This window comes from Mesoplodon mirus (genome assembly GCF_964341445.2).
Source record: "Mesoplodon mirus genome assembly, chromosome: 7".
Classification (NCBI taxonomy): Eukaryota; Metazoa; Chordata; class Mammalia; order Artiodactyla; family Ziphiidae; genus Mesoplodon; species Mesoplodon mirus.
The window spans coordinates 74,016,903-74,044,407 of record NC_138983.1 but is presented as its reverse complement, the minus strand read 5'-3'; the positions used below and the strand labels follow the sequence as shown (position 1 = coordinate 74,044,407).

The 27,505-nt window shown below is 38.4% G+C and overlaps 2 protein-coding genes across 2 annotated transcripts in view; one reads left to right on the top strand and one right to left on the bottom strand.

Moving 5' to 3' along the window:
* Positions 1-1,174, top strand: part of LOC309808804 (uncharacterized protein) — a gene marked incomplete at its 5' end in the record, with an annotated part of 116,678 nt that extends 115,504 nt beyond the window's left edge. Inside the window, one exon of the mRNA XM_082629379.1 lies at positions 824-1,174. Within this exon, the coding sequence (XP_082485505.1) occupies positions 824-835 (12 nt within the window). The 3' untranslated portion in view covers positions 836-1,174. The remainder of the gene's footprint in view (positions 1-823) is intronic.
* LOC309807096 (uncharacterized protein) lies at positions 932-20,035 on the bottom strand (the record flags this gene model as incomplete). The annotated part of the gene is made up of 4 exons (XM_082626335.1): positions 19,759-20,035; positions 16,696-16,831; positions 13,907-14,037; positions 932-997 (listed from the first exon to the last, which is right to left on the bottom strand). The coding sequence occupies exons 2-4, from the start codon at positions 16,802-16,804 to the stop codon at positions 932-934; spliced, it is 306 nt and encodes a 101-aa protein (XP_082482461.1). The 5' UTR covers positions 16,805-16,831; positions 19,759-20,035.
* Positions 20,036-27,505: the final 7,470 nt, after the last annotated feature.

Genomic DNA, 27,505 nt, shown 5'->3' with positions numbered 1-27,505 from the left:
TACATATGAAGCCCTCAGTAAACACTAGCTGAATGAATGGTGCAAAGTGTTACAAGGAAAAGTACACCCAAACTTTCATTATAATAAAAAAGTATAGATAAAAAAATCTTTCTCTAATGGCTTCCAGTCAAGTAACTGAAAACACCATATGCTATAATAATAACATAAGTAATTTATGAAAATTTGAAGGCAAAAACATAATTTTAAAAGATTTAGACCTACGTTAGGCGTGATAGAGTATGGATGCTTTCTTGAAATTCACAATCAGATCCAAGAGTATCACTTTCAGACTGTTCTAGTAGACTGAGTTTACTTTTAGTTGTCTTTGATGAAACAGTCACTATTCTACTCTCTTTCTTAACAGAAATGTGTTTTTTCGAAGACTCACTTTTTTTTTTTTTTTTTTTTTCTTTTTGCGGTATGCGGGCCTCTCACTGTTGTGGCCTCCCCCGTTGCGGAGCACAGGCTCCGGACGCGCAGGCCCAGCGGCCATGGCTCACGGGCCCAGCCGCTCCGCGGCATATGGGATCCTCCCAGACCGGGGCACGAACCCGTATCCCCTGCATCGGCAGGCGGACTCTCAACCACTGCGCCACCAGGGAGGCCCTCGAAGACTCACTTTTAATTGGTTTATTAACCAAAGAATTATTTTGCCCAATTCCTTTGCTTTTCTGCTTTACAGGTGAGTCAGAGCAGGAATGCAGGTCCTTCCCAGGTTGTTTCTTAGCAGAGTAGTTTTTGGTCTATTCACCTGCTTTGCTCATTTTCTCTGAAGAAGACCTGCTATTTCTAGATAATTCCTCTTCTTTTCTTTGACTTCCAGTTCCAGAAATGACGTCTGCTGAAGGAGAACATGTCCTAGCAATGAAATCTTCAAAAGACTCCTGCCGCTGCTCTGTGACTGGCACCCCCAGGTTGTCTTTGGAAGTTTCTAAGGCCTCCTGAGTAGACGCTGGGACACGGAAGGAGTCGAGAGGCAAAGGAATCCTAGCATCACCTGTAATTATCGGAAAGTGGAGGGGAAGACAAAAGACAAGACAAAAGTTCAGTGATGAACAAAGCCAACCATTAAAAAGTAGAGTTCAAAACTTCAATGTTACTCTGTAATCTTATTATTAACACAGTCCATTGATTAATCAGAAGATTTCAGAGCCAGTTTTTTTTGTAATTATATCTTGCCAAGTGATTCTCAGCTTAACCTAGCTATATCCAAGGCTATGTCCGCTACGTTTTCACACTTTGGTGATTGGGGTAGTTATTACCCATTTCCTTTCCCTCACTAAAAATAAAACCCTATTCTGTAAGATAATTAATTTCTTTGCTATCCTCCAGGCACATGTAAACCGTATATAGTTTGTGACCAGACTGTGTTCTCAAGCTGTCAGTTCCCAAGGCCACTCTGAGATTGGCTGATGGGGGCTCCAAGTAAGGCTAGAGGAAAAGCTGACAGGTTTTCCCCTCCCATTCCCATAACCAGGTGATTCACTCTAATATGTTACGTATCAGCTATGTCTGGATTACTTATTTTAAAAATTATATCAGTATGTGTACCTTCATTAGTGTTCCTTCATTGTAAGCTGACTGAATACAAATAGAAACCTAGATAAAATATGAACAGAACAGACATTTATACAATTTAAAATCTGGAATATTTTCTCTAATGTCTTCTTTCTTCATTAAGGATAGTTTGCTTTAACTCATAAATTTTCTCAAGAACTTCCAGTCTCCTTATTTACAAAAGTACAGTATCATGAAATGGGCACACATTTACTAATCTCAGATTTGGAAAGGACTCCAGAGTCTTCTAGCTCCCGAGCATGTGAACTATTAGAGACTGATCATTATTGTTTTCTCCCTGACTTGGTCATTTCCTTTTTGCTAATCACTCTTAGAATCATTAAGTGCTGTTCTGTCCATTTACTTGGCTATTTTGCATTTGTTATGGGGCACTCTGTTTTGATTCTGATTTTCCTTCTTCAAGTGCCTTCTTTTCTTCTTTACGTGGACTACTAACAGTAGAATTCATCGAGGGACGACCTAGTAAATGAAAATCTGACTGATCTATACCAGCCATTTTGGCCAACTGCCCAAGCCTAGACGAGAGGAGGAAAGGAGAAAAGACAAAGGTTATTATAATCACAGAAGAGCAGTTTAGATTTCCCCAGACCTACAATCATGAAATACTTCTAAAATCTTTTTTTTTTTTTTTTTTTCCTGCGGTACGCAGGCCTCTCACTCCTGTGGCCTCTCCCGTTGCGGAGCACAGGCTCCGGACGCGCAGGCTCAGCGGCCATGGCTCACGGGCCCAGCCGCTCCGCGCCATGCGGGATCCTCCCAGACCGGGGCACGAACCCGTAGCCCCTGCATCGGCAGGCGGACTCTCAACCACTCCGCCACCAGGGAAGCCCTACTTCTAAAATCTTAAAAGCCAACATCCTACTCCAGACTACAAGCCTCTCTCTCCCCCAAATCCTCAGCCCTTTCCAGATTCATCCTCTAGGAGACATCCCACTGTCTCACTAGCAGCTTCAATATGTACCATGCACCCTGTCCACTGCCTGTCACACCTCCATTCCCACACTTCTTTACCACCTTTCCTCCAGTTTCCAAGAATGTGTTTGTTCCTTCCTTCCCAACACCAACACCAATTCATTCACTGACAAAACACCGCTCCATCAACTATCAATCTCCACTTCCCTCTTTCAGCAAAATTGCTCCTGGTTGAGAACCACTGACCTATATCTCCCCTGCAGATTAATAATCATTTTTATGTCTAAGGCAAAGATAACTTTAATTCAAACTTATCAAACAAGCAAAAGAAGTGAAAGGAAAATTCTTATGCATTCCCGACTATTTTCAATGAAAACTGCCTTTAATTTAGTCTTTACAAAACAACTATACCTACTAATTACTCTGTCTACAGGTTACTCTTTTATAATGGGCTCCCCACTCTACCAAAGCAGGCTTCCCTATTTGCATTTCTTAAAAAATTTAATTCCTCATTTTAAAACGTCAACTATATTACCTATAATTACACTAAATTTGGCTAAATATAGCCACGTAAGTGATGAAAATTGCTCCAGTTCCTCAGCAAACTACCATTAGAGTGGCAAAGAGAAGAATGCCATGAAGAGAAATGAACTAACCCAGCATCTTTAAGGAGAACCAGGAAAGCATGGAACTTCTGAAAAGAATTCTCAGTGCTGCCCAAAACACCTTCATCATCCAGGATCATGCTTGTCAATGAGTGGGCATGAAGGGCTTCAGACAAAGAGAAAGTTGTGTTTCTTAACTGGGCATTTTCATGTTCCAGCTATACAAGAAGACTGAAAACATCTGACATGATTTTTTCTCATTGTCATCAAAAGTAGTCTTGCCTTGGGCTTCCCTGGTGGCGCAGTGGTTGCGAGTCCGCCTGCCGATGCAGGGGACACGGGTTCGTGCCCCAGTCCGGGAAGATCCCACATGCTGCGTAGTGGCTGGGCCCGTGAGCCATGGCCGCTGAGCCTGTGCGTCTGGAGTCTGTGCTCCGCAACGGGAGAGGCCACAACAGTGAGAGGCTCACATACCGCAAAAAAACCCAAAAAAAACAACAAACAAACAAACAAAAAGTAGTCTTGCCTAGTTTCAAGGAACAAAACTAAAACACTCAAAATGTAATTAATTTATAATTAATGTAACCCTCCGCCAGTAAAGACAGAGACCTTATCACATAATAACCAAAGCTCACAGGCACCCAACAAAGTTTCCTATATAACACTTAGGTGGTATATAAATAAACCCAAGCTACCGTTTTATTAATGATCTTTCACAAAAGATCACATTTCTAACTGGTTCAATTCATAATGGAGCCTCATTCCACATTAGAAAATGACCTGCTTTAAGTTTCCCTTAAATTAGAAAGTGAGTTATAGAATCTGATTTGAACAAAACATATTACAACTCTGCTGAATGTTAAGAATTAACTTTAGTGAGTAAAATATCTAATGCTTACGTTTAAAAGTCCTAAATCATACCCAACCCAATTTATTAAATGTACGATCACCAATATTTTCTTTGGCTTCTTCAACATATTCACCCCCGTGCACTCTTCCCCTTCTGCTCATCATCTACGCACTTAAAACCCCCTGTAAGCTCAACTCTCGTATTTCTCAGAAAGGCCGTTAATGTTCATGATGCCCCTTTTGCCTTACATGAGCAGGTGCTCAACATTTATTGAATGAGTGTCTGCCAATCCAATGGATGCACTTTCAAAAATTCCTCCCTACACTCACCCTGTGATAAATTATATTTAGATAGAACTTTTTAGATTATGCCCTGCTTTCATGCACATTACCTAATGTAATTCTCATAGTATATATTTTTATCTTTCATTGCATTCTTAGAAGTTTTCCAATATCTTAAATTTATTTCAATGATTCACTTTCCTAATTCATTGCCAGGAGAGTCTCATCATGTCTTTTATGTTACTGTATATACAGTACATGCACAGAAGGTGCCTTCTTGAATCAAAGAATCATGAACAGGAAATAAGCTAATGTCATATAAAAGCACACACAAACACACACACATACACAAAACCAGATTTTCACATCTTTAAAAACATGCTTTCTGGAATATAGATCATATGATCACTAAATACCAGTACATGCAAAAGTCCATATGATACCACCAATTTGCAACATATTACAGTTCTAAAGCTTACAAAATATGTGTATATGGCTTAAAATCAAATCAAAATAAAACCAAAACACTCTCAAAAGCAGATGAAACGTGTTTACCTCACTGACTCGTCTATCAGCCTTCAGTCTTATTACTCTTTCCTCCTTTAACTGCTTTAGGCACTGCTCCAGGGTTTCCTAAGCAAACAGAGTCAATATTATAACTAATTCATAGTATAATATCCAAAAGCCTTTCCAGCTATTGGTCTCATCAGGATTTAGGGGCAGAGCCAGAAGTGAACTCAGATTTTAGTCTGCTACTGGTCATATCATACCATGCCAGTGAAATGAATGATCAAAATCTATCAAATTTGCAAAGATTTATTTAAATTCCACTCTTTCCAACATAAATTTGTGGCAGCCCACCATAAAAGGCATATGCATATAACATAGTAAGTCAGAAATAAGAAGTTACGACCAAGAAAGAAAAATTCTATTTTTATTTGTGGGTCTCTTTATAGCAGGAAGTCCTATTAACGAACCTGCTTAGCATACCTGAATTGCATAATTGCAGTTTCAAAAGCATGTTTTAAAAAAGTAATCACTTTTAAAGCAATTTACAGTCAAGCACTGTTCCTGGAGTTCCCTGGGTATTAAATAATCGAATCATCAAAACCCTAAGAGGGGACTTCCCTACTGGCACAGTGGTTAAGAATCCGCCTGCCAGTGCAGGGGACACGGGTTCGAGCCCTAGTCTAGGAAGAACCCACATGCCGCAGAGCAACTAAGCCTGTGCGTCACGACTACTGAGCCTACGCTCTAGAACCCACGTGCCACAACTCCTGAAGCCTGCGCGCCTAGAGCCTGTGCTCCGCAATAAGAGAAGCCACCGCACCGCAACGAAGAGTAGCCCCCCGCTCGACGCAACTGGAGAAAGCTGGCGAGCAGCAACGAAGACCCAATGCAGCCAAAAATAAATTTATAAAACAAAAAACCCTACGAGGAAAGAACGATCACTAACTCCATGTTATTTTACAGATGAGGGAAACAGAGGCAGAGAAGTAGAGTAAGTAGAGCAGCACAGCCGAGGTCACACCACTAAGTAGCAGAGCCACACTGTGGACTCAGGAAGCTGGCTGCCATTCCTGCTCACGGAGGTGGTAGTCTTCCCTTCACCAAGGTCACTGAAATAAAATGAACACTGATAAACTATCTTAGGAGTTTTAGGAACTAAGACACTTCGGTCCTTGAAGTGGGGACACTGCTTGCAATAGGCAGAATTCTGACAGAGCCCCCAAGATGACCACTTACTGAAGTACACAAACCTTCCACTTATCCAATCAAACTCTAAATGTAGGTGCTGTAGTGAAGGGATTTTGCACATGGAATTAAGGTTCAACATCAGTTGATCTTTTAAGATAGGGAGATTATTTTAGGTGGATGTGGCCTACTCAGGCACCCCATGAAAAGGACCTGAACTCTTCCTGAATTGAAGTACAAAAGGGACAAGAGGGAGACTCTCCATTGCTGGCTCTGAAGAGGTCCAATGCTGCGGCAGGGAAGGCAAGCGAGAGGCCTCTAGGAGCTGAAACTCTCCCCCGACTGACAGCCAGCAAGGAAATGGGGACCTCTGTCCTGCAACTGCAGAATCTGAATTATGCCAACAAGCCGGAAGAAGCCTGTAGGCATTCTTTCCCAGAGCCTCTGGACGCTAACACAGCCAGACTGACATCTTCATTTCAGCTCTGTGGCCCACACAAACTATGGTGAACATCCAACGTTTGGGGCTCAGTATCTTACACTTAAATTTCACGTGCTTTAACACTCTCAGGAGGGAACCCACATGTTCCCATGTGTATCTGAGCAGGAAGCCCAGTCACGCTGTGCCTGGACTTCTGACCTACAGAACTCTGAGCTAGTCAAATAGGTATTGTTTTCAGTCAGTAAGAGTGTAGTAAAAGAATTAATATTCTACTCAACCTCCAGGTTCATGAGCAAAATAAATGATTGTCATTGTTTTAGGCCACTGTTTTGGGGTGGTTTCTTATGCAGTGATAAACAATCATAATACCTATACTTATGAAAACAGTAAGGTATATTTATACATGTTAACTGCTTTGAACAATCACTTAAAGAATGAGGAACTCTATTATATGCCATCATTGGGAGAGGAGCTGGTATCACTTTCTGGACAGTAGCTTTTGGTACCTAACAACAATCCTACATCAGGAGTTTACCCTAAGGAAATCAAAGATGTGGGCAAAGATTTATCTACCAACATGATTTCATAAGATTGTTTATAACCAAACCCTAGAAGAAAGCTAAGAGCCTCCGAATTGGGACTGGTTTAAATAAAAACAGCTCATCGTCTGAAGGAATGCGCTATGAAGCCACTAAGAATGACAAGAGGTCTCAACCAGAGTTCATGAATGGGCTTCAGGAGTGCTACATTCAAAATATATCTGTGCGTTTTTCCTGGGAGATGATGCATAAGCTTAATCAAATTCTCTGATGTAGAAGAGTAGTTAGTGACATGGCAAAATATTTCGGATACTTTTTTAAGACAAAAGAGCAGATTAGGTGTGTGTACATGCAGAGGTGGCTTTTATTTCCTTCAAGAAGTTCATTGTTTTCAAACATTTGCTCAATGAACATATATTTTTATATTCAGAACATGTTTAAAAAATTGAGAGTCTAAGAACTTCAAATTCTTTAATGGTTCATTACTAAAGCCAGTCAAATTTTCAATGGGGAAAAAGGGAAAAAAATTGCAGAATTCCTCTACTTTTAATATAATGGTTTAATCAATCTTCTAAAACTGATTTCAAAGAAATTCTAAACAAATAAACAAAAAAACAAAAAACCCTCAGCACGGTCAGAGGAAGGTAGATTAAAATTCCTGACTGGTTCTAAATAGCACATCAAAGTGCAATTACATGCAACAGTTTCTCCCTCTAATGGAGGGAATTAGAACACAGTGTTCAATTTTTGTGAAAAAGTGTACCCTCCTCCTACAAAGTATTCAGAATTCATGTCCCTTACATGGAAATATGGAACCAAAAAAGTTAGAAAGTAAAATTGCTTGATATTCTATTACTTAAGTAAGACTAATGATAAGGCTTTGGAATAATTTTCCTTCCTGCCATCTGCTCTCCATTCTACCCTTCTGTACACCAGCTAGGGTGATTTTTCTGGGACAAAGCTCCCATCATATTGGATATCAAATTTTATGTTCAACTTTTCTCCATTTAACATTGAAATCAATCATTTCTCATATAATCAGGGGATTCATAACCTTGATTTTTTTGTGTGGGCTACAAAATATTCCACTGAGTGGGTTTACTGGTTAACCATTTTACACATTTAAATTCTTTCCAACTTTTCAGTATTATCAGACAAAATAACCGTTTTTATGCATGAAGGCCTTTTTCCATATTGAGAATAACATTCTTACAATAAATCCATAAAAATGAGTTTGAGATCAAAGCAAATGAACATTTTTAAGGCTCTGAGGTACCTACCTCCAGACTTCTTTCCAAAAGATTTCTGAGATTTTACACTGCCATCAGCGATGTATCACTTGGTATATAACCTCTACTATAACTGTTGGCTTACTTCCTCACTTAGAGTGCAAGTTATTTGAAGATAGGGGGTGTATTTTATTAAGTGTTTATCCCCAGCACCTGTGCCTAGCACAACGTAGACGGTCAATAAATAATTGCTTAATAAGGAAAATCCCTGCCACACACGTACATATAAGATGTACGAGTGTGAAAGACAGACTGTGTGTTTTTCTCTAACTGGATAGATGAAAACTTGTCATCTCTTTAGTGTGCAACTTTTTTGCTTATAATTAGTCATTAAATTTCTCTTTTAGATTATATTGTAAATATTCAGATTCTCTGAGGCAAATGGGCCTGGCACTACCCATTAGCTACAGAACCTTGGACAAGTTCTATAACTCTAGGCCTCAACTTCCTCATCTATAAAATGGAGATAAGCTCCCATATTACAGAGCTCTTGTGAGAATTACATGAGTTAAAACACATATAAAATTAGAAGAGTGCTTGGTACATAGAATATGTGCAATTAATGCTGAATGAATGAACATGCGAATGCAAACAGTAGTGAAGGGCTTAAAATGAAACGGTCTCATCCCACTCCCACATCCAGCACTCAAGAAGCGACCGATTCTTTACGCAGTTTTTAATTGTAAAATACGATATGTGCACTGAGAAGTGCACAGAACAAAACTGTGAATGTGACAAATAAAAAGAGAATACTTACATAAGCACTACTCGAATCTGAAAGTATTGATACTTGTCAGCATCGCAAAAACCCCCCATATCCTTTTCTCATCACAAGCTCCTTCCTTCCCTCTTCCCGGTTAAACACCAACCTCACTTCTTGACAGTCATTTCCTTTAACCTGCATGCATCCCTAACAAAAGAGTTTAGTTGTGTCAACATCTAACTTTATGTACAGGATCATAGTATATGAAGTCTTTTCTATCTTATTTCTTTCTCTCAACATTGGTTTAAAAAATTCATCCACATTGCTGCCTGTAGCTCTAGTTCATTCAATTTTATTGCTGGATAGTTTTCCCACTGTACAAATACACATCATTTATTTTTGACTCTTAATGGACATTTGGTTTGTTTTCAGTTTGTGCTAATGCAAATCATGGACAGGAATCCTGCTGTGCCCGTTATTCTGGTGCATTTACACAGGGCGGGGGTGAGGGCTGCTGGCTCACAGGCTATTTATATACCTTCAGTTGATGGAGAGGGCTAAATGCTTTCCAAAGTAGTTGTGTCGATTTATACTCCAGTATAAACAGGGTAGAAGATTCCCATAGTACTTCAGGCCTACAATACCTGATACTACCAGACTTTTTATTTATGTATTTGTCAATCTGATTGACATGTAGTTTCCTTGGTTTTGACTCACTTTTCACTTATTACTTAATGAAGTTGTACACTTTTCTGTGTTTACTGGCTGTATGGATTTCCTTTTTTATGAGGTTTACGTCAAATATTGTTATTTTTTATTATTTTATTATTATTATTTACTTTTGGCTGTATTGGGTCTTCGTTGCTGCGTGCAGGTTTTCTCTAGTTGCGGCGAGTGGGGGCTACTCTTCATCGCGGTGGCTTCTCTTGTTATGAAGCACAGGATCTAGGTGCGCAGGCTTCAGTAGTTGTGGCACATGGGCTCAGTAGTTGTGGCTCACGGGCTCTAGAGCACAGGCTCCGTAGTTCTGGTGCACGGGCTTCGCTGCTCCGTGGTATGTGGGATCTTCCCAGACCAGGGCTCGAACCCATGTCCCCTGCCTTGGCAGGCAGTTTCTTAACCACTGCGCCACCTGGGGGATCCAACTATTGTCATTTTGAATTCTTCTGCATTTCCAAGTAATATTCTCACATGACTATTTTCTCACTAAATTGGAGGCATTATCTGTTCACTTTCTGAATTACTAACAAGTAAGGGTTTAGTTCCTCTACACTCTTTCCTATGTCCACACTGCTCAGTAAAGTTATGTCATCATGAGTTATTCCACTGCTCATGATCTCTTTGACATGTAGTGATATACTTAAAAACCTACATTGTTGATCAACTAGAAACTCTCTCAACGTCACGCTTTGTAAAATGAGGACATTCATACCATCTTCCCTTTTTTCTACCTCCTGTCTACCTTCCAAACCTAGCTCTTACATTGTCAAAGTTGAAATTTATATTCTATTCTATGTGCAGTTAATTCTTCTGTTATTTGAGAGTCAGTACGGAGTAAGGTTTAAGAGAACAGGCAGAGAGCCTAAACTCAAAGCCTCGATCCAACCTTAAATTAGGTACAGCCTGGGCAAGTTCCTTCCCTGTCTTAGCTTCCTGTTCTCAAAAGTAGGAATGATATTAGCACCAACCTCATAAGGCTATTCAGAGGATTAAATGAGTTAATATATGCAAAAACACTTAGAGCCTAATATATACTAAGTACATACTACTACACAATACATTTCAGTACATACCAAGTTAATACTAACACATACTAAGTATTGTTTACTTTAGTTATTTGTGATTACATGCACGTTGACAATAAAAGCTGCAAACCAAGACAGTATTGCCATTATTACAATGAAATTAATATTGCCCACTGCAGATGTACTGTGTCTCTGTGTATAGACTACACCTCGTTCCATACTGTGCCAGTGTCACTGCCCTTGTGCAGGGTGACCACATACCCCAAGCCGCCTTGGGCTGTTCCAGTTTATACCTGTTGTCCTGATGTTACAGCATTAGAGTGCCTCCTTACACTGTTGAAGTGTAAGGAGTTTGGACAAGTTCCGGTTTGGACAACAAATTAGATACGTGGTCATTACCCCTGTGTGTCACTGAAAAGGGGACATCTATAGTGTCAAGCTGAAGTGGATTCTTCCCTTCCTCACCAATAGTAGGTTAAAAATCAACCATAGTCTAGTGTGCTTCAGGTTTATGTCTGTAGAGCCTTTTCTCCTCTGGAGTTCAAGTTCCTTCTCCTCTTCCTCTCCTTCCTCCCTTCCAACAGTGCCTAACACCTAGTAAGTACGATATGCCTCAAGGTGTTTCGAAGCTCTCAATCACACAATCAATAGAAGCCTCTCCATTCTAGACTAGCTGCAATCTGCACTGAATCCCCTATTACCTTCCTTCTTGGTTTATTGACTCATTTTGCTGGATTATTTCTATAAATAGCTTAAGGTGTAGCACAGGAGGTCAATTCTTCAAATTTCTTTGGGTACAAAATATCTTCTTCAGCCTCCACGTATGACGGATAGTTTGGCTGGATACAAACCCCTAGGGTGAAAATTATGTGCCTGAAAAACTTTGGAGGTATCTTTCTAATGCCTTCCAGGATCCATGGTGCTCATGACAAGTATGATAAAGTCAGATTTTAACCTTTTTTTTTAGGTGACCAGTATTTTTCTCTCTGGAATGGATGTATCCTCTCAGTATTTTATTCTATTTTAATTTATTTTTTCAGTATTTGAAAGTTTCACAAGGAAGGGTGCCTAGGTATGAGTCTATTCTTGCTCATCTTGCATAACTATTTTCAATCTGAGGCCTGATGTCTACTTTCAGCTGTGGGGAATTTTGTTGCCCTTTGACAGCTTCCCTCCATTTTTTTTCTGGGTCTGGACTTTCTAATAGTAACATGTGGGATCTCCCAGATGCAGCCTCTCTAACATATTTCTATCACATTTTCCATTGTGTCTTTCTTTTTTATATACTGAGAAATTTTTTAAATTCCTACTGAATTTATTTCAGCAACCATATTTGCATTTCCAGGAGACCCCTCTTGCTTTCTGACCATTCTCCTTTTCATTAATACCCTAGTCTTATTTTATAGTTGCTAGCTCTTTTTAAACCTCTCTCGGGATACTAATTAGGGTTTTTTCTTAAATTATTCTGTTCCCTAAATTGTCCCTGGTCCTACTAGGATATGTTTGCACTCTTTCCCCCTCTCTCATATTGTAAGCTTTACTCAACTAACAGGCAAAAGACAGTTATTTTCTATTTAAGAATGAGCGCAGAAAGCTCCCTGAAGTCAACGATTGATTGGCTTCTTATGCAGGAAGAAGCGGGGAGTAACTGTAACAGGATCTCCCCCAAACACAATTTTCGAGGGTGTAAAAACTCACAGTAGCTGCCCCAGTTCTCGCCAGTTTCACTGTTTTCAAAATGAAATCATCTCATTTCAGGAGGGTGAGGGCGGGGCTGGGAGCCCACTCCTCCAAACACATCCCTTCAATGAGCTCCCCTATTTGTCACACTTTTAACTAACTCCACCCTCTCTCCTACATGCGCAATTGAGCATGGGGCTACTTTTTCAGATGGGGTCAGAATCCTCCTCAGTTGCTCGTGGTCCCTGTGCATATTCTAGGTGATGCTTTTCCTCTGTTCTACTGCTTCAGTTTCACACTCTTCCACCTGTCTTCTCTCTTTCAAAACTATGTTGAAATCTCTTGATTGTTGTGGGCATATATACTTAAACACTTTGATACCATCATTGTAGTGTCTTGTCAAAACAGAGAAGAGCTAAAAGGGTTCTCAGTGTATTCTGAATCTGCTTTTCTGTGGTCCCAGTGTTTAAACTTCTTGGACTTCCCCACTGTCTATTACTGCTTTTACAAATACAATCTCGTGGTCTATTCGTGAAGGAAATGAATACACCACATCTAAAATAACAAGGAATGTGGGTTAGATGCTCTAGGGTCTTGTCATACTCTGCCATTTACTAATAGACCACTTACGTTCTACAAATTGTAGGTGCTCATTTATAAAACGAAAGGGAGTAACTCCACTTGAACTATAGATTTCTCCTACCCTAACATTTCATAATTTTCTAAGTTCTTTTCTTAAAATTTCTCTATATTATCATTAATTTTAATTAAAAAATAAAAATCTAACTTTCTCTTTTGAAAATCAAAGAGTAATTCCCGTAGTCCTACAATAATGGGATAATCAGTTCTGAAACCTGTCAAGTGTCATGTTTCATATGAAGAGAAAGTCATATTAAATAATTTTTAAAAATTAAACATGGACTTTGTAGCACAAAGACAAGGTCCCCCCCAAATGGTGTTCCTTTATTTACTAGAAATGTTCAGCTCTGCATTAAAGTTGAAATAAAATAAATATATTAATTTTGAGGTGCAAAAATTTCTTATAAAAATCAATTTTTCTTTTCTGCCCATACAAACAAAAGTATGGAATGACATTAGAGGTCAGGTTTATTTGGTAATAGAATGTAGCTTCTTGATATTTTTGATTTTAGGAAAGGCGAATATCAACATCAAAACGTTTTTCAACTTTACTTTTATTTAAAATGAGGCCATATTTTCCTCTTATAAAAAGAGAGTTCAACTAGAACTGTCCATTTTCTCATCTGTAAAACAAGAGCACTGAATCAGCTGACTGTATTCATTCAGAACTCAATTTCCTTATCTTATGATCACTAAGCTTCTCCCTAAATCTAATATACTAAGGTTCTAAGGAAAGGAAAATATATTACTAACGACATGTTTTGATTTTCGTTTCTTAGAGTTCAAATGTCCACCATTCACCTTGGTCTAAGCTTAAGGAACCATTCAAGGGGATACAATGCAGGTGGGAGGAGAAAACAGAACCCTCACACAAGCTGTGCTGTGTTGCGATCAGCCTTCCGTTTGAAAAATAATCTTCTCTATAGCTTTAAAGTGATAACTTTGTACCTGCAATGCTTCTTGTTTCAAACGGATTTTCTCTGGCTCCTCCTGAACACGTTCTGAGGAATCATCGACCTCTTCGATTTCTGAGGAGGAAGGACTCTCTACTGTCACAGTCACAGGAAATTCTGATGGACCTGAGTGGCACAAGAAGAAGATAGGAAACCACAGAGTTGTTACACTAAAGTGCAAAGAAAGAAGACAAGATTGTATAAAAGACAACACAAGCCAGATACCAAATATCCAAATATTAGAGGACATTTAACAAAAGTGATCTGAGGTATCATTATTTATAAATGTCTCTCACTGCTCTTTAGTGTAAAACAGGCAATGACTAAGTAAAAGTACAGGAACTTATTTTTGCTATGTTACTGTACAGACCTCTGTTGTACGTGGTTAGGATTAGTAATGGGAATTGCCCATATTATTTTATTAAGTTTCTTTCACAGAAGCCAAGTGAAGATCCAAGGTAAACATTTCTTCTCAGATCAACTTTATACTGCAAATGAAAAATTTATTCTTCACCATCAGACCAAAACAGTCTGGAAGAAAATGTAGTTTTTCAGAGGAAAATACATCAGTAAAGGGACTGATGAATAATCAGGAAGTCAACATATCTAAGCTGTGAATAATAGACATTAGAATTTTAAAAGATAAATCACATACACACACACAACTAAAACTGACCCATCAAAAACTTCATCTTCTCACCACCCTTAAGCCAAAACTAGGGCAACGATTCTCCCAGCAAGCTTCACTGCCACTGCAGTGTTGTTCAAGAGGACATTTCCAAACATTTAAAACTGACCTGGCCACAACCCCATAAAAGTCTACACATCATAAAGAGCTGTGCTGGGATTATATAACCACGCAGAGGACAAGTCACTAGGACATCATGTTGACAACAAGCAGCAACCCCTGCAGCCTAGGAAAACCCTAACAGGAGAACGAGGTGCACACCCCTCTCTCCGGGAACGCAAGGCCAGGACTGACACCCAAGATGCTCTTCTCTCAACCTCAGCAGTGGTGCCTTTCACAGAGCAACTATGCAGTCTCCCAAGACCACTGGGAAGGAGAATCTGATACTGACAGTATTCGCTTGCCACGAGGCCATAAGCGAGGGAATGTGTGTGGCCTTGGTGAGAGAGCAGAGGTTCAGGAGATGTTGCTTTATACTGGCTTTCAGATCAGGAATTTGTATATATAGCCCAGAAACAACGTTTCTTGAAAACATGTGAATATTCTTGAGTATGACAGCTCCATGTGAGGGGTCAGAAATGGCAGTCAAGTTCGTCTCACTGGGTAACAGCTGATTTGCGGACTGGAAAACAGGCTTCCTTGCTTACAGACGTCACCACAAGGCTGCCTGTTGTGTGCCAAATCCACACAACTACACAGTTGCATTGGGAGAGCGACCAAACATGTTTTACATGGATTTATTTCAGAGAGGGAAATGCTTCATGTAAGGCTCTGTCAGTTTAAAAAGCAAGAAGAATGACCATCCACCTTTCCCAATTCAAGCCCTATATATCATAAATGTGATAGCTACACACCACCAACTGATTACATACATCACGAGCTTTGATGAATGGAAAGCCCCTAAAAAGATATCAACAAGACGAAGTTAGATCTTCATGTAAATACATGACCAGTTAAACCCAGTTAATACAACTATTTAGTAGTATGAACAGTATCCATACAGAATTGTGTATAAAAATAAATAAGCTCAAAACAAGGACCTGGAGGGCTCTGCTACGGAGAAAACACAACAGAATTCAGCCTACTGGCTTGCTAATAACTCTCTGAACTGCTGAGAGGCCCCTTCAGCTCCTATGTTCAGGATGGTTGAGATTTGTCTCTCTTCTTTAAATGGTGATATTAATCGTTCTCTAATTTACCACCCTGTGTGACGAGGATGGACCTGCGATTAAGTGTCTCAGGAAGAAGACAGGAAACCACAGAGCTGTGAAACTCAAGTGCAAACACTGGGGATTCAGCACTATAGTTTAGGCAACAGCAATTCACATTACCATTTGCAAAAAAGTAGTCGGTTGTCCAGTGGGGAGTAGAAACATCCATTTAACATGAGCAACTGAACAGATATTTTACACAGGAACTACTTCAAGTACTATTTAAAATCAATTCTCTTTGTTTTCTTAAGCAATTGTTAATCCCCAATTTCGTGATTACTACCAAGTAAGTCACCTGAAGATCATCTAGAGCCATCTATTTCACTTAGCAAGCCTAAAGCTATAATTCAACCATTTTATTTACTGTTCTGTGACAAAAATTACTATGAACAGCTATCCCCTGGATAAGAAATCAGGTAATGCTAGTTTGACTCACTAAATCTGATTTACTGAGTTAATAAGCCAGTTCATTTAGAATAGCTCTAATGCATATTTTTCATCCATTCTGCATTAAACTATTTCCCATGCCTAAAATGTCTTTTTTCCCATTCGTACGTATCCAAATTCCTACTTCTGTGCTGTAGGGCTTCGCTCAACTACACCTGCCTTTAATCAAACTTTTCTCACATGCACAATCATGTGAGATCATTTTAGTCTCCTCAAGACTCCCATGGAGTTACCTCTGTTGTGACACTTGAGAAACAACTTGAAACTCCCAATTACTTTTAATTTTTCTTCCTTAGAGGGCTCATTAGGCAGAAGCCAAGCCATGTGTGAGTTACTTTTTTTCCTCTACACAAAGCACCAGAGACCACCCACATAATACAAGTTCCAAAATAAAGAACTCTAAATGACTGAAAAAGACAGGGAATGCAAACAGCTTACCTGTTGCTTTTTGCACTTTCTGCAGGACACAATGGCCGGAAACCAGACACTCCAGGTGGTAGCGCTTCAGGAGGGTAGCATTCTTTACCAGCAGAGTGTTTCCTTCCATTACTTACAGGCTTCTTTGCGGCCAAGACTACGTTTGACAAAGCATGAAAACAAGGAATCAAGATGCACCAAAGGTCTACAGAGCAACTGTCACACGTGCACACGTCGAAAGGAATCAAAAAGGCACTTGACAATGATGCCAAGCCCATTAAAAAGAGGATCGGTTTTGTACAAAGGTTTTACATAAGCCAGCATTTTTAAAAAATATAAGTTCTCTACAGTAACAAGTTATTTTAACTAAAACAAAAGTATTGAGATGTGCAGAAATGCAAAAATAAAGTTTAAAAAAAGATCCCAAAGTATGATACATTTTATGTATCATGCAGAAACACTCAAGTTTCCTGAATCGTAGAACACCTTTGGCATTTCTGAATCTCAAGGACACAGAAACACAGATATACCCATGACTTCTGCCAAACAGAATCTTCAGAAGTAGACCAAAAGTTAAATTTAAGACGAATTTTTCTATGTAAAAACAATACAAGTTATAAGGCTGCAAGTTGCTGGGGGGTAGGTGAGTCAATTTTACCCTCCTATAAGCCTGTCAACCTTCACTGCTCCTTTGATTTCATATAGAAAACAGAAAAAAAAACAAATGAAACCCACTGGATGAAAGAGTGAAATGTGGAGACTTACCCTATATTTCAGTAGTAAAGAGGCAAGTATCTTTATATGAAACATTTGGTTGCAGAAACTAGACCTACGTGTTAATATTTTACTTAGAACAAGCCATATATTAAAATTCACATTTAAATATTTAACTTGAATTTACTGAAAACAAACATCATAGGTTAAAATGGTTATATTTATCCTTCACAGCTACTGTATTTTATGTTATTTTATTTATTTATTTTAATAGATCTTGATTGGAGTATAATTGCTTCACAATTCTGTGTTAGTTTCTGTTACACAACAAAGCGAATCAGCCATATGCATATACATGTCCCCATATCCCACCCTCTTGAGCCTCCCTCCCACCCTCCCTATCCCACCCCTCTAGGTCATCGCAAAGCACCAAGCTGATCTCCCTGTGCTATGCTGCTGCTTTCTACTATATTTTAGCAGCATTAGGATGCAGGGTAAAATGGAGTGTATGCGGTAATACAGGACAAATATTTCATAGAGTGTAGCTTATTGATAATCACCACACGATCCTGTGTGATTTACATGCCTCTTAAAAATATATAGGAGCTCAGTTCATTTTGTGCTATTTTATTGTGTTTTTTAACTTCATTGCCATCAAAAAAAATGTTTGTATGCATATGGTTTGTATGTGTATACCCTTCCTTTACTTTCAGAAACTAATGCAAATACATTTGTATTAAAATTTTTTTAAATTACACTTTTCTTGTTAGGAGATTAAAAAATTTCTAATAAAAGTTCCCATCTTTTATTAGGCATACATAAGTACAATATAAATGTGACACAATTCACACCATTATTTCACTCCTATACTCACCTGGATCTAGGTATATACCCAGATACTGATTTGGCTTACCTCTATGTCTCCAAATAACTGAGGCAAATACAAAAAAAAGCCCAAGAAATAAAATTACTCTTAAAAGAGCTCAATGAGCTTGTATACTTCAGTTACATTTCCACTTTGTTTAATCATGCTAACTAAAAAAAAAATGTTTAACTGTTCTCATTGCATGATGCCCTATTGTGCTGTACTAAATTTACAGAATTCCTAATATGTTTTACATATACATGTTTTATTTATATATCTTTCCATTTCTAATATCATAGCAAAAGTCAATGTAGCTATTTTAAGAATGCTTTACATAGGATATAAATTTTTGATAATAATATCTAATTAGTGTGATATCACAAATCTTAACTTCTTTGAATGTACTATTTGATTATTAAAATATCACTCTCTTGAAATAACAATGGGCAGACGATCATAAGCTTTTTTTTGACTTCATAAACACTCTTAACAACTTATTTAATACACTATTGTCCAAGCAAGTTGATGAATAGAGAATCAAAAACATACAACTTTAAGTAGAAAAAAAGAAGCTGTATTTATGAAGATGTTTACAATAGTTTATTTGAGGTTATTTCCAATTTTTCACCAATTTAAAAAATTGACCTACTCAATGAAACCTTGTGAATGCAATGGTAAAAAGTATAACTATGAATCACAGAATTTAAATTTAGCATGAAAACATAAGAATGGCAAATTATATTGAAGCTATGTGGAATTATGTTTATAGACAGCAGGAAGAGAAAATAAAAATGTAAATATTGCTTGATAGGATAATGGGATTAGAGGTGGTCTTTTAAATTTTTCATTTTTATGCTAATACAATACCGTTATAAAACCCAAAAATCTTCAAACAACACATTTTTTAAAAATTGTGGTAAACTACACAAAACAGAAAATTTATAATTTTAACCATTTTAAAGTGGACCGTTCAGTGATATGAAGTCAACAAAGTTTTAAAACTTTCAGAGGGCACCTGAATAAAAGATGTGTTGTCCACTGGTGATTTTAATGTATCTGGTATATAACTAAAGTCACCACAAAACTCTTTCTGGGAAATTGGCAGATCATAAAAATAAAAAATTTATTTTGCTTTTTATTAAACCTTATTGTTTTGCTGTTTCAAAATTCAAATTTACTCACAAGAAAGAGTCAGTTTCATATTAGATTTGGTTTCACAAATGCTGCTCCTGCTATTCATTCTTATCACCAAAAAAAAAAGACTATTTGTGACTAACGATAAGATGTTACAGAAAATAAAAAGTTAAAAGGTTTTCAATCTGCATATCTGGGAACCTAAATTAAAGCATCACACAACATTTTCAAAAACAGAAAAGCCATTTGATTTGACTCAAATCTTAGTTTTAAGATGGCAGAAAGTACCTTGATAATTTTCTTTTAAGAAAGAAAGAAAACCAAGCCATTAAAGAGAAATTCTTCCGAAAGAACTGAAACATGTTATATACCTCTGACTTGGCACTCCTTCCATCTGGAGAACTTTTTTGGTAACTGTTTTCATCACAGAATGATCTAAAGTAAAATGAATTGAAATTAGAGTAATTATTTTCCAATGAGTGGCTATTTCCATTTAAAACCAAAAGCCAACTAATTATTGCTTTTCCCATACATTTAAATATGAAATCTACATTATATAATTATACACTTATTTCCCCCTTTGTGTATTCTAATTTCTTCCTCAGAAACCTAAGATGCCATCTTGCAGACTGCCCACAGTGGCTACTATTTGGGCAGCAGCAAAGGTCAACTTGAAACATTTTGCATCTAAAGTGGCTTTGGCTACCTTTGGATACAAAGTACAGTCTGAGCACCGTCCAGACGCTTAGATACCTAAAGAGCATCTAAGATATCAAACCAGGGCATCCAAGATAACAAACCAAGTCCTGATATTCCCTCAAAAGCTGCTCCTCCCATCAGCCCCCTTCTTCTAAGGGATACTACCCAGTTGCACACATAATCATCAACGACTTGTCTCCTTGGTACTATTTCCTTCATACCTCACATCTATCTGCAGGTCTTGATAGCTACACCCTCAAAACACAACCTGAATTCAACCACTTTTCACTTGCTGCAAACTTCCAACCTAACCTAGGCCATAAACATCTCTTATTTGGAGCACTGTGATAGTCTCCTAACTGGTCTCCCTGTTCCTCTTTTTTTTTTTGCGGTACGCAGGCCTCTCACTGTTGTGGCCTCTCCCGTTGCGGAGCACAGGCTCCGGACGCGCAGGCTCAGCGGCCATGGCTCACGGGCCCAGTCGCTCCGCGGCATGTGGGATCTTCCCGGACCGGGGCACGATCCCGCGTCCCCTGCATCGGCAGGCGGATTCTCAACCGCTGCGCCACCAGGGAAGCCCCCTGTTCCTCTTCTTTATCCTCCCAAGTCCCTTCTCTATACCAGGTCACCTTATTCAGATACGATTTGGATCATGCCTTTTTCCAGTTCAAACCCCTCTACTCATTTAGAATAATCCACATCTTTACTCTGGCCTTCAAGACTTTACAAGAGCAGACCCCTGCCTAGCTCCTTGACCTCATGTCCTACCACACTCTTCTTCACCCGGTACTCTGCCCAGATTGGCCTCCTTGCTTTTCCTTAAATACTCCACCCACCTACATGCCTATATACTCATTGCCTCCTTGTCCTGGAATGTGCTTACTCCACATCTTCCATGGCTTGCTCCTCTCTTCATTCAGGTCTCCGTTCAAATGCCACTTCTCCAGTGAAGCTGTCCCCTAACAAACCTATCCAATGGAGTCCTACCTGCTCTCCCTCACTCTCCTTACATTAAGATAGTTTTGCACTTCCTACTCTCTAAAATTATATGACTTATCTGTTTACTCATTTCTATCTGATCTCCTTCACTAGAATGTAAGCTCCATGAGGGCAAGACTTTTGTCTGTCTGGTTCACTGCTTTATCCCTAGTCCCTAAACCCGTCTCTGGCACACAGAAGATGATTACAAAATTACTTGTGAATCTGACAAATGAATAAAGTACTCCTGGCAAGAATTCAGAGGTTGCACAGGAAAGAAATAATGCTCTGGGTGGAAGCAGTCTTAGTATCTAGGTTCACCTCTTGAACAACATGGGTTTGAACCTTGCGGGTCCAGTGACACACGCATAGTTTTCAATACATATGTACTATCGTCCTACATGATCCAAGGTTGGTTGAATCCACAGATGTGGAACCACTGACTATAAACTTATACCCAGATCTTCAACTGCATAGGGGTCGACACCCCTAACCCCACGTTGTTCAAGGGCCAACTGTATATGATGAGGAAAGTTAAACACATTAAGTTTTAAAAAACTGTCAATACCTGAACAAATTCTTTTTGTTTTGCTATGTGTTTATCAATTTAAAAAAAGTGACCACAGACCAACAAGCAGATTTTTTCTTATATCCAGAACGAGCAGAGTTCTGTTGGTTTCAAGGGCCTTTAGGAAAGCCTTTGCTCCTTCACTGGTGAGGCCGCACTGCTGCAGGTCAAGTGCTTTCGATGAAAGACAAAAGGTCACTTGCTAACTCTACAGATTTAACATATAGACAACTCTCGTTTTCTCACGTGTGGAAGAGTCCTGCACAAGACAAGTCATGGCAGGTTTGTAATTTTGGCTATGGAAAAAAACAGAGACATATACGCACACACATAATGCATAATCCAATTTAAAAACCTCTTCTTGGATGTGCAATAACCCTGGCTTTAGTACCAATAAATCAGACAACATATTTTACAATTACAGAACTGAAGAATAACTGTATATAACCTATGAGCAAAAAGCATCACAAAATGAATCTCAGTTCATAATTAGCAAGGGCGGCAGGGGCATGTAAACCTCACAAGCAAAACCTGGTGGAGCTCAGAAATGCACTGCATTCTTTTGATCATGATCTTCAGCTCCAAATCACACTTGAAACTAGTTCAAAGGGGAAAACAAAATAGAAGAAATGTAATAACTGTTAGTTTTAGAGGAAAAAAAGACAAGTCTAAGAGGATACAAATAATAAAAACTTTCAACAATGTGTGAATAGAGAATACATACTAAAAACCTATCATGAAAGTATGATGGTCAAGAACCCTCGCAGTAAAAGGTCAGACAAAAGCCAGAAAAACTGATCATGAATTCTAGTAGTTCTGGGGCTGAACAACCTACTCATTTAAACCAAAGGGATCATCACTAAAGCACAGGGATTAAAAAATATTACATGAAAGGAAACTATCATGAGTCTTTTGTTTAAGTGTTGTGTGGACCATCACATTAAAATAACTGGAGTCTTTCAACACCCCCATGACACACAGAAATAGCAAGTCAGACATACGGATCTGACAGGATATGATACAACCCTTACAAACTCTCACTACAGAAGAATGGACACAGGGTATAATTAACCAAATAGCCAAATTAATACAAACAGCCAGTAAACCTCACCAGTCAATCAAATGAATACAAAATAAAACACAATGTGGTTATTCTCCTATCAGATGAAGCCAAGATTCTGTAAGAAAAGCCTTTAAATAATGTCTATACCCTTTGGATCCAACAACTCTCTTCTAAGAATTTAACCAAAAGAAACAGTCAGAGATATAGGTAAGGATATATATCAGAGTACTATTTGTAACTGAAAAACTGGGCAAAGCTTATATACAAGAATGGATAAGCTATGTGCACTGTGGCATATTCATATAATGGAATACTGAACAATCACAAAAAATGATGTAGGAGATGCAAATTTACTGACTTGCTAAAATGCTCATACTAAATTAATTGAAAAAAGTTATAAAATTGGGAGTAATCCCACTTGCATAGAAAATGGAGAGGTACTCATTTTTGTAGTTTTACATTTTTTTACAAGTGCTACAGGCCAGTGTTTGTGAGAGGCAGGCTTCGCATCTACTGTTGGGGTGGACTACAAATTGGCATAGCCTTTCTGGGTGGTAATTTGGCCATGTGTATCAAATGTCTTAAAAATAGGTCACACTTAGTCATTCCACTTGTAGTACCTTATTCTACAGAAGTAATCCCGATGGACACAGAGATGTATATACAACGTATTCACATTGTTTCTGACAGGGAAAAGCAAACTGTCTAAATAGAATTGCAAAGAATTGATTAAACTATGGGACATCAATACGACGCAATACTACATACATGATACATCATTAAGTGAAAAAAGCAGGAATATGAAATAGCAAGTATACTACAATTCTATTTTTGTAATCCCTAAGTGTACATATATATTTGTAGAAAAAAAAAGACTGAAAGTATATACACCAAAATGAACAGTGATTATATCTGGGTATTAAAATGATAGGTAATTGTTCTCTTGTTACTCTGTATTTTCTATAAAGGATATATGCAACTCTTAGAGAAAGTGTAAAAGCAAAATAAAAGCTATGAGTAAAATGAGGCTTAAAAAAACCTATCACAATAGTATCATGCCAAAAGCTAAGCATATTAAAAATTCAATATTTTCAATTTTAGAATTTCCCTCTAAGCCATAAATCCTAAGAGATTCTGCCAAAGCACTTGCACCCAGGTCACCAATGAGCGGGTTGCAGTTCAGAGTGATGCGCCTCAAACCAGCCATGCAGTCAAGATCACGTCTCCTGGAATGAAGACTCTCAGCCCAGGTTTCTTCATGCCTTCTGGTAGTCTGATACTTCAAAGATTTAATGGGATGAAATTAAGATGCTTGAATAAGGAAACAGGGTGTGCCTGAGTATGGCTTATTATGTCAGAGTTACACACACACACAGATCAAGCATATATGCCAGGAGCATCAACCTGAGAAATTCAACAGTCACTTCTGGTTTACGAGTCCAGTGACCCAGATTCTGCTCGGTCAGTGATTAGATTCTAGCCACTGTTTTTCCTGTTTCTGAACACTTACATAAAGTTGGACAACTCAATTACAGTCTATGAATTATTTTCCTTATCTTCTAAGTCAGGGAATTGGTTCTAAATTCTATCTTTGCTGAGGCCCGATATTTCATCATCCTGTCCTCCAATGGCCTCCAAACACCTCACTGGGCAAACCATAAGAAAACTTTTTAATATGCATCTTATTTATTAACAAATTATATACACAAAGTTCCATACATAGTATTTATGTACATGATAAACTACACAGATTTTTTAAAATAATACAAAGGTAAAAATGTTCTAATATTTTCTTTTCCTAACTCCTAAGGCATTATTTTATTTTACTTATTTTTTTAATAAAGATTTATTTATTTGTTTGTTTGTTTGTTTGGCTGTGCCGGGTCTTTAGTTGCAGCATGCCGGATCTTTTAGTTGTGGCATGTGGGCTCTTAGTTATGGCAGGCACGTGGGATCTAGTTCCTTGAGCAGAGATCGAACCCAAGCCCCCTACATTGGGAGCACATAGTGTTAACTGCTGGACCGCCAGGGAAGTCTCAAGCATTATTTAAAAAACTATATTTACAAAATGTATCTCACATGCTACCTAGGGTGTGCACACAAGCTTTAGAGGCCTGGACTATGCAGAGCCAGTTTGATGTGCCTTGGGGAAATAATGGTTTGACATTTAAGCAAAAGTACTGTCTTGAAGACATTGAATTCTTTATATTCATAAAGTAAATTTTGGTAACAGGGAACACTGACTGTAAATGAAAAAAGTCTTATTACATTCCTGAAAAAGTAAAAGACTCAAAGTGCCTTTGTTACTCTAAAACTAAAATCATTAGTGTCGTTTTTCTATTAACAATAACTTATTAAAGCTCCAAGCAGAAACAACAGCAATCACTTACACAGTGCTTAGTATGTGCCAGGCACTATTTATACAAATAAGTGCATTTAAACCTCATAATGAGGCATAGAGGTTAAGTGATTTGCCCATGGTCACTAGCTATGAAATGGGAGAAAGGGACTTTGAACCTAGGTCATTTGGCTTCCGCACCCAAGTTCCTGACTGTTTTCTACCTCAGGGGTCAATGGACTTGCCCTGTACAGGCTCAAAGAATTTTTCAATTTTTAAAATCTAAATTTAAACATTTCCAGGTTTGTGGGCTATACAGTTTCTGTTGCAACTACTCTGCCCCACTGGTGTAGGGTGAAAGGAGCCACAACTACCATGTAAACAATGGGTGCGACTATGTTCCAGAAAAACTTCCTTTACAAAGCCAGGCGACGGGCTGGATCTGGCCCACCAGCCAGAGTTTACCTATCCCTGATCTGCACCATCAAACTATTAAAAAGCCTTCATGTCAAATTATTAACTAACTTTAGGCCTAAATACAGTCACTATAACCACTGTAAAGTTGTTAAGGCATTATTTTAAAAACTGTATTTACAAATTGCTGATGTACTGACTTTTATTAGTTTAAAAACTACAACAGCTAATAAACACTTGATTCATTTAAGTCTTGAAGACTAGAATGGCATAGTTTCTTCACAGTATTACAATAAAAGTTTTCAGTAAAAAAACATACATAAAAGTATTATTAGGTATTATATATTAAATCTCTTATTTCTAAAATTAAGTGGACTATCTTTACTAAATGGTAGAATCCCAAACTGAAAACTGGTCATATTCTTTCAGCAAAATGAAAGCTACGCTCACATGTATCAAAAGACAAAAATTAGGGCTTCCCTGGTGGCGCAGTGGTTGAGAGTCTGCCTGCCAATGCAGGGGACATGGGTTCGTGCCCCGGTCCGGGAAGATCCCACATGCCGCGGAGCGGCTAGGCCCGTGAGCCATGGCCACTGAGCCTGCGTGTCCAGAGCCTGTGCTCCGCAACGGGAGAGGCCACAACAGTACCACACACACACACACAAAAGACAAAAATTAACTGCCCTTTGTATCAATATATTAATGTGTTTCAATCACATATGTTTTCATGAAAGTTTAAACATAAAATCACCTTTAAGATCTAGGCCATGTGATCTGCTCCATGCCATGTCAGAACACACCCTGTTAAGTTTACTTAACTTGTCTTACGTGTGATAGAATTCTTTATACCTTGACAAATAACTAAAAGGAAAAAAAAAAAAAAACCCACACACACAATAAGATGAAGAGCCTATACATTTGTCAATCTTGACTTATTTGCTTTTCTTGAGTCAGTTGCAAGTTTATAGCCACATTCTCAAAATCATTAACTACAATCTTCCCAAACAGGTAATTGACGAACAGATGCATTCTAAAACTTGTCAGTAACAAAGCGCTATTCCAGTTTACAGCAACAGTTTAATTCTACTTAGATACTAAAACTGAATACACTGAATACGGCAAACTTTATTCCCAACCACTCAGCAAAGTACTACATACCTTTTCAGATATAGGAAAAAAAAGAAAAAAAAGAAAAAGCATACGATTCTTCCTATTTTCATTTCCAAAGATACATCCCAATCTTAATGATCAATCAGCGATTTCAACGTCAACTATAAACCCAGTATACTGCTGCTGTGCAGTGTACTAGAGCAATGGAAGAGAGAGGACCTCAAACCCTCTGTTCCCTCAAATTAAAAGGCAGGCTTCCTGACCCCTCCAGACCACTACTGGACACAGGGAAGGCACACTAATGTTTCAGGACCCCAACCAACAGTCACCTGCTTTGTGATTACTTCCATGACACACCCTCACCAACACCACTGAGTTTGCTTCTCCTACGGGACGTTACATGTATTTACTATTTTAACACATACCACAGTGCATCATAATTATGATTGCAGATAGATGTTCTAACAATTGAAAGAGAATGATGACTTTTTTGCTCTTTACATCTTGCTATTTCCCTTCCCATAATATTTCTTGAAGCAAAACCATAAAATATAGACAAACACAAAAAACAGAAAATATACAAAACATGTGCTTTGCACCTTAACGCAAACTTAAGTAAAATTAGTTCTGACAGTATCCAGCATGACAAAATTCCATGGTACAAACGAGAATAGACCAAGGTTTGAGCAGGTACAGGAGACAATCCAGGCATGAACAACACCAAGGCAAGGTAGACAGGAAGTAACATGGTGTGTAGGAAATCAAGAGACCAGTCTGATGGGAAGAGACTTAAACAAGACTGAAACTCACTTTCTAAACCTCCATCTCCAACTGGACAATTCGCAGGACACAGGTGCACCAAAGTGGCCAATTTATTCAATCCCTTTAATATGGAGGAAGAGTTTAAAATTTTACTGGTTTAATTTGCCCCAAAAGCAACTCTCAACA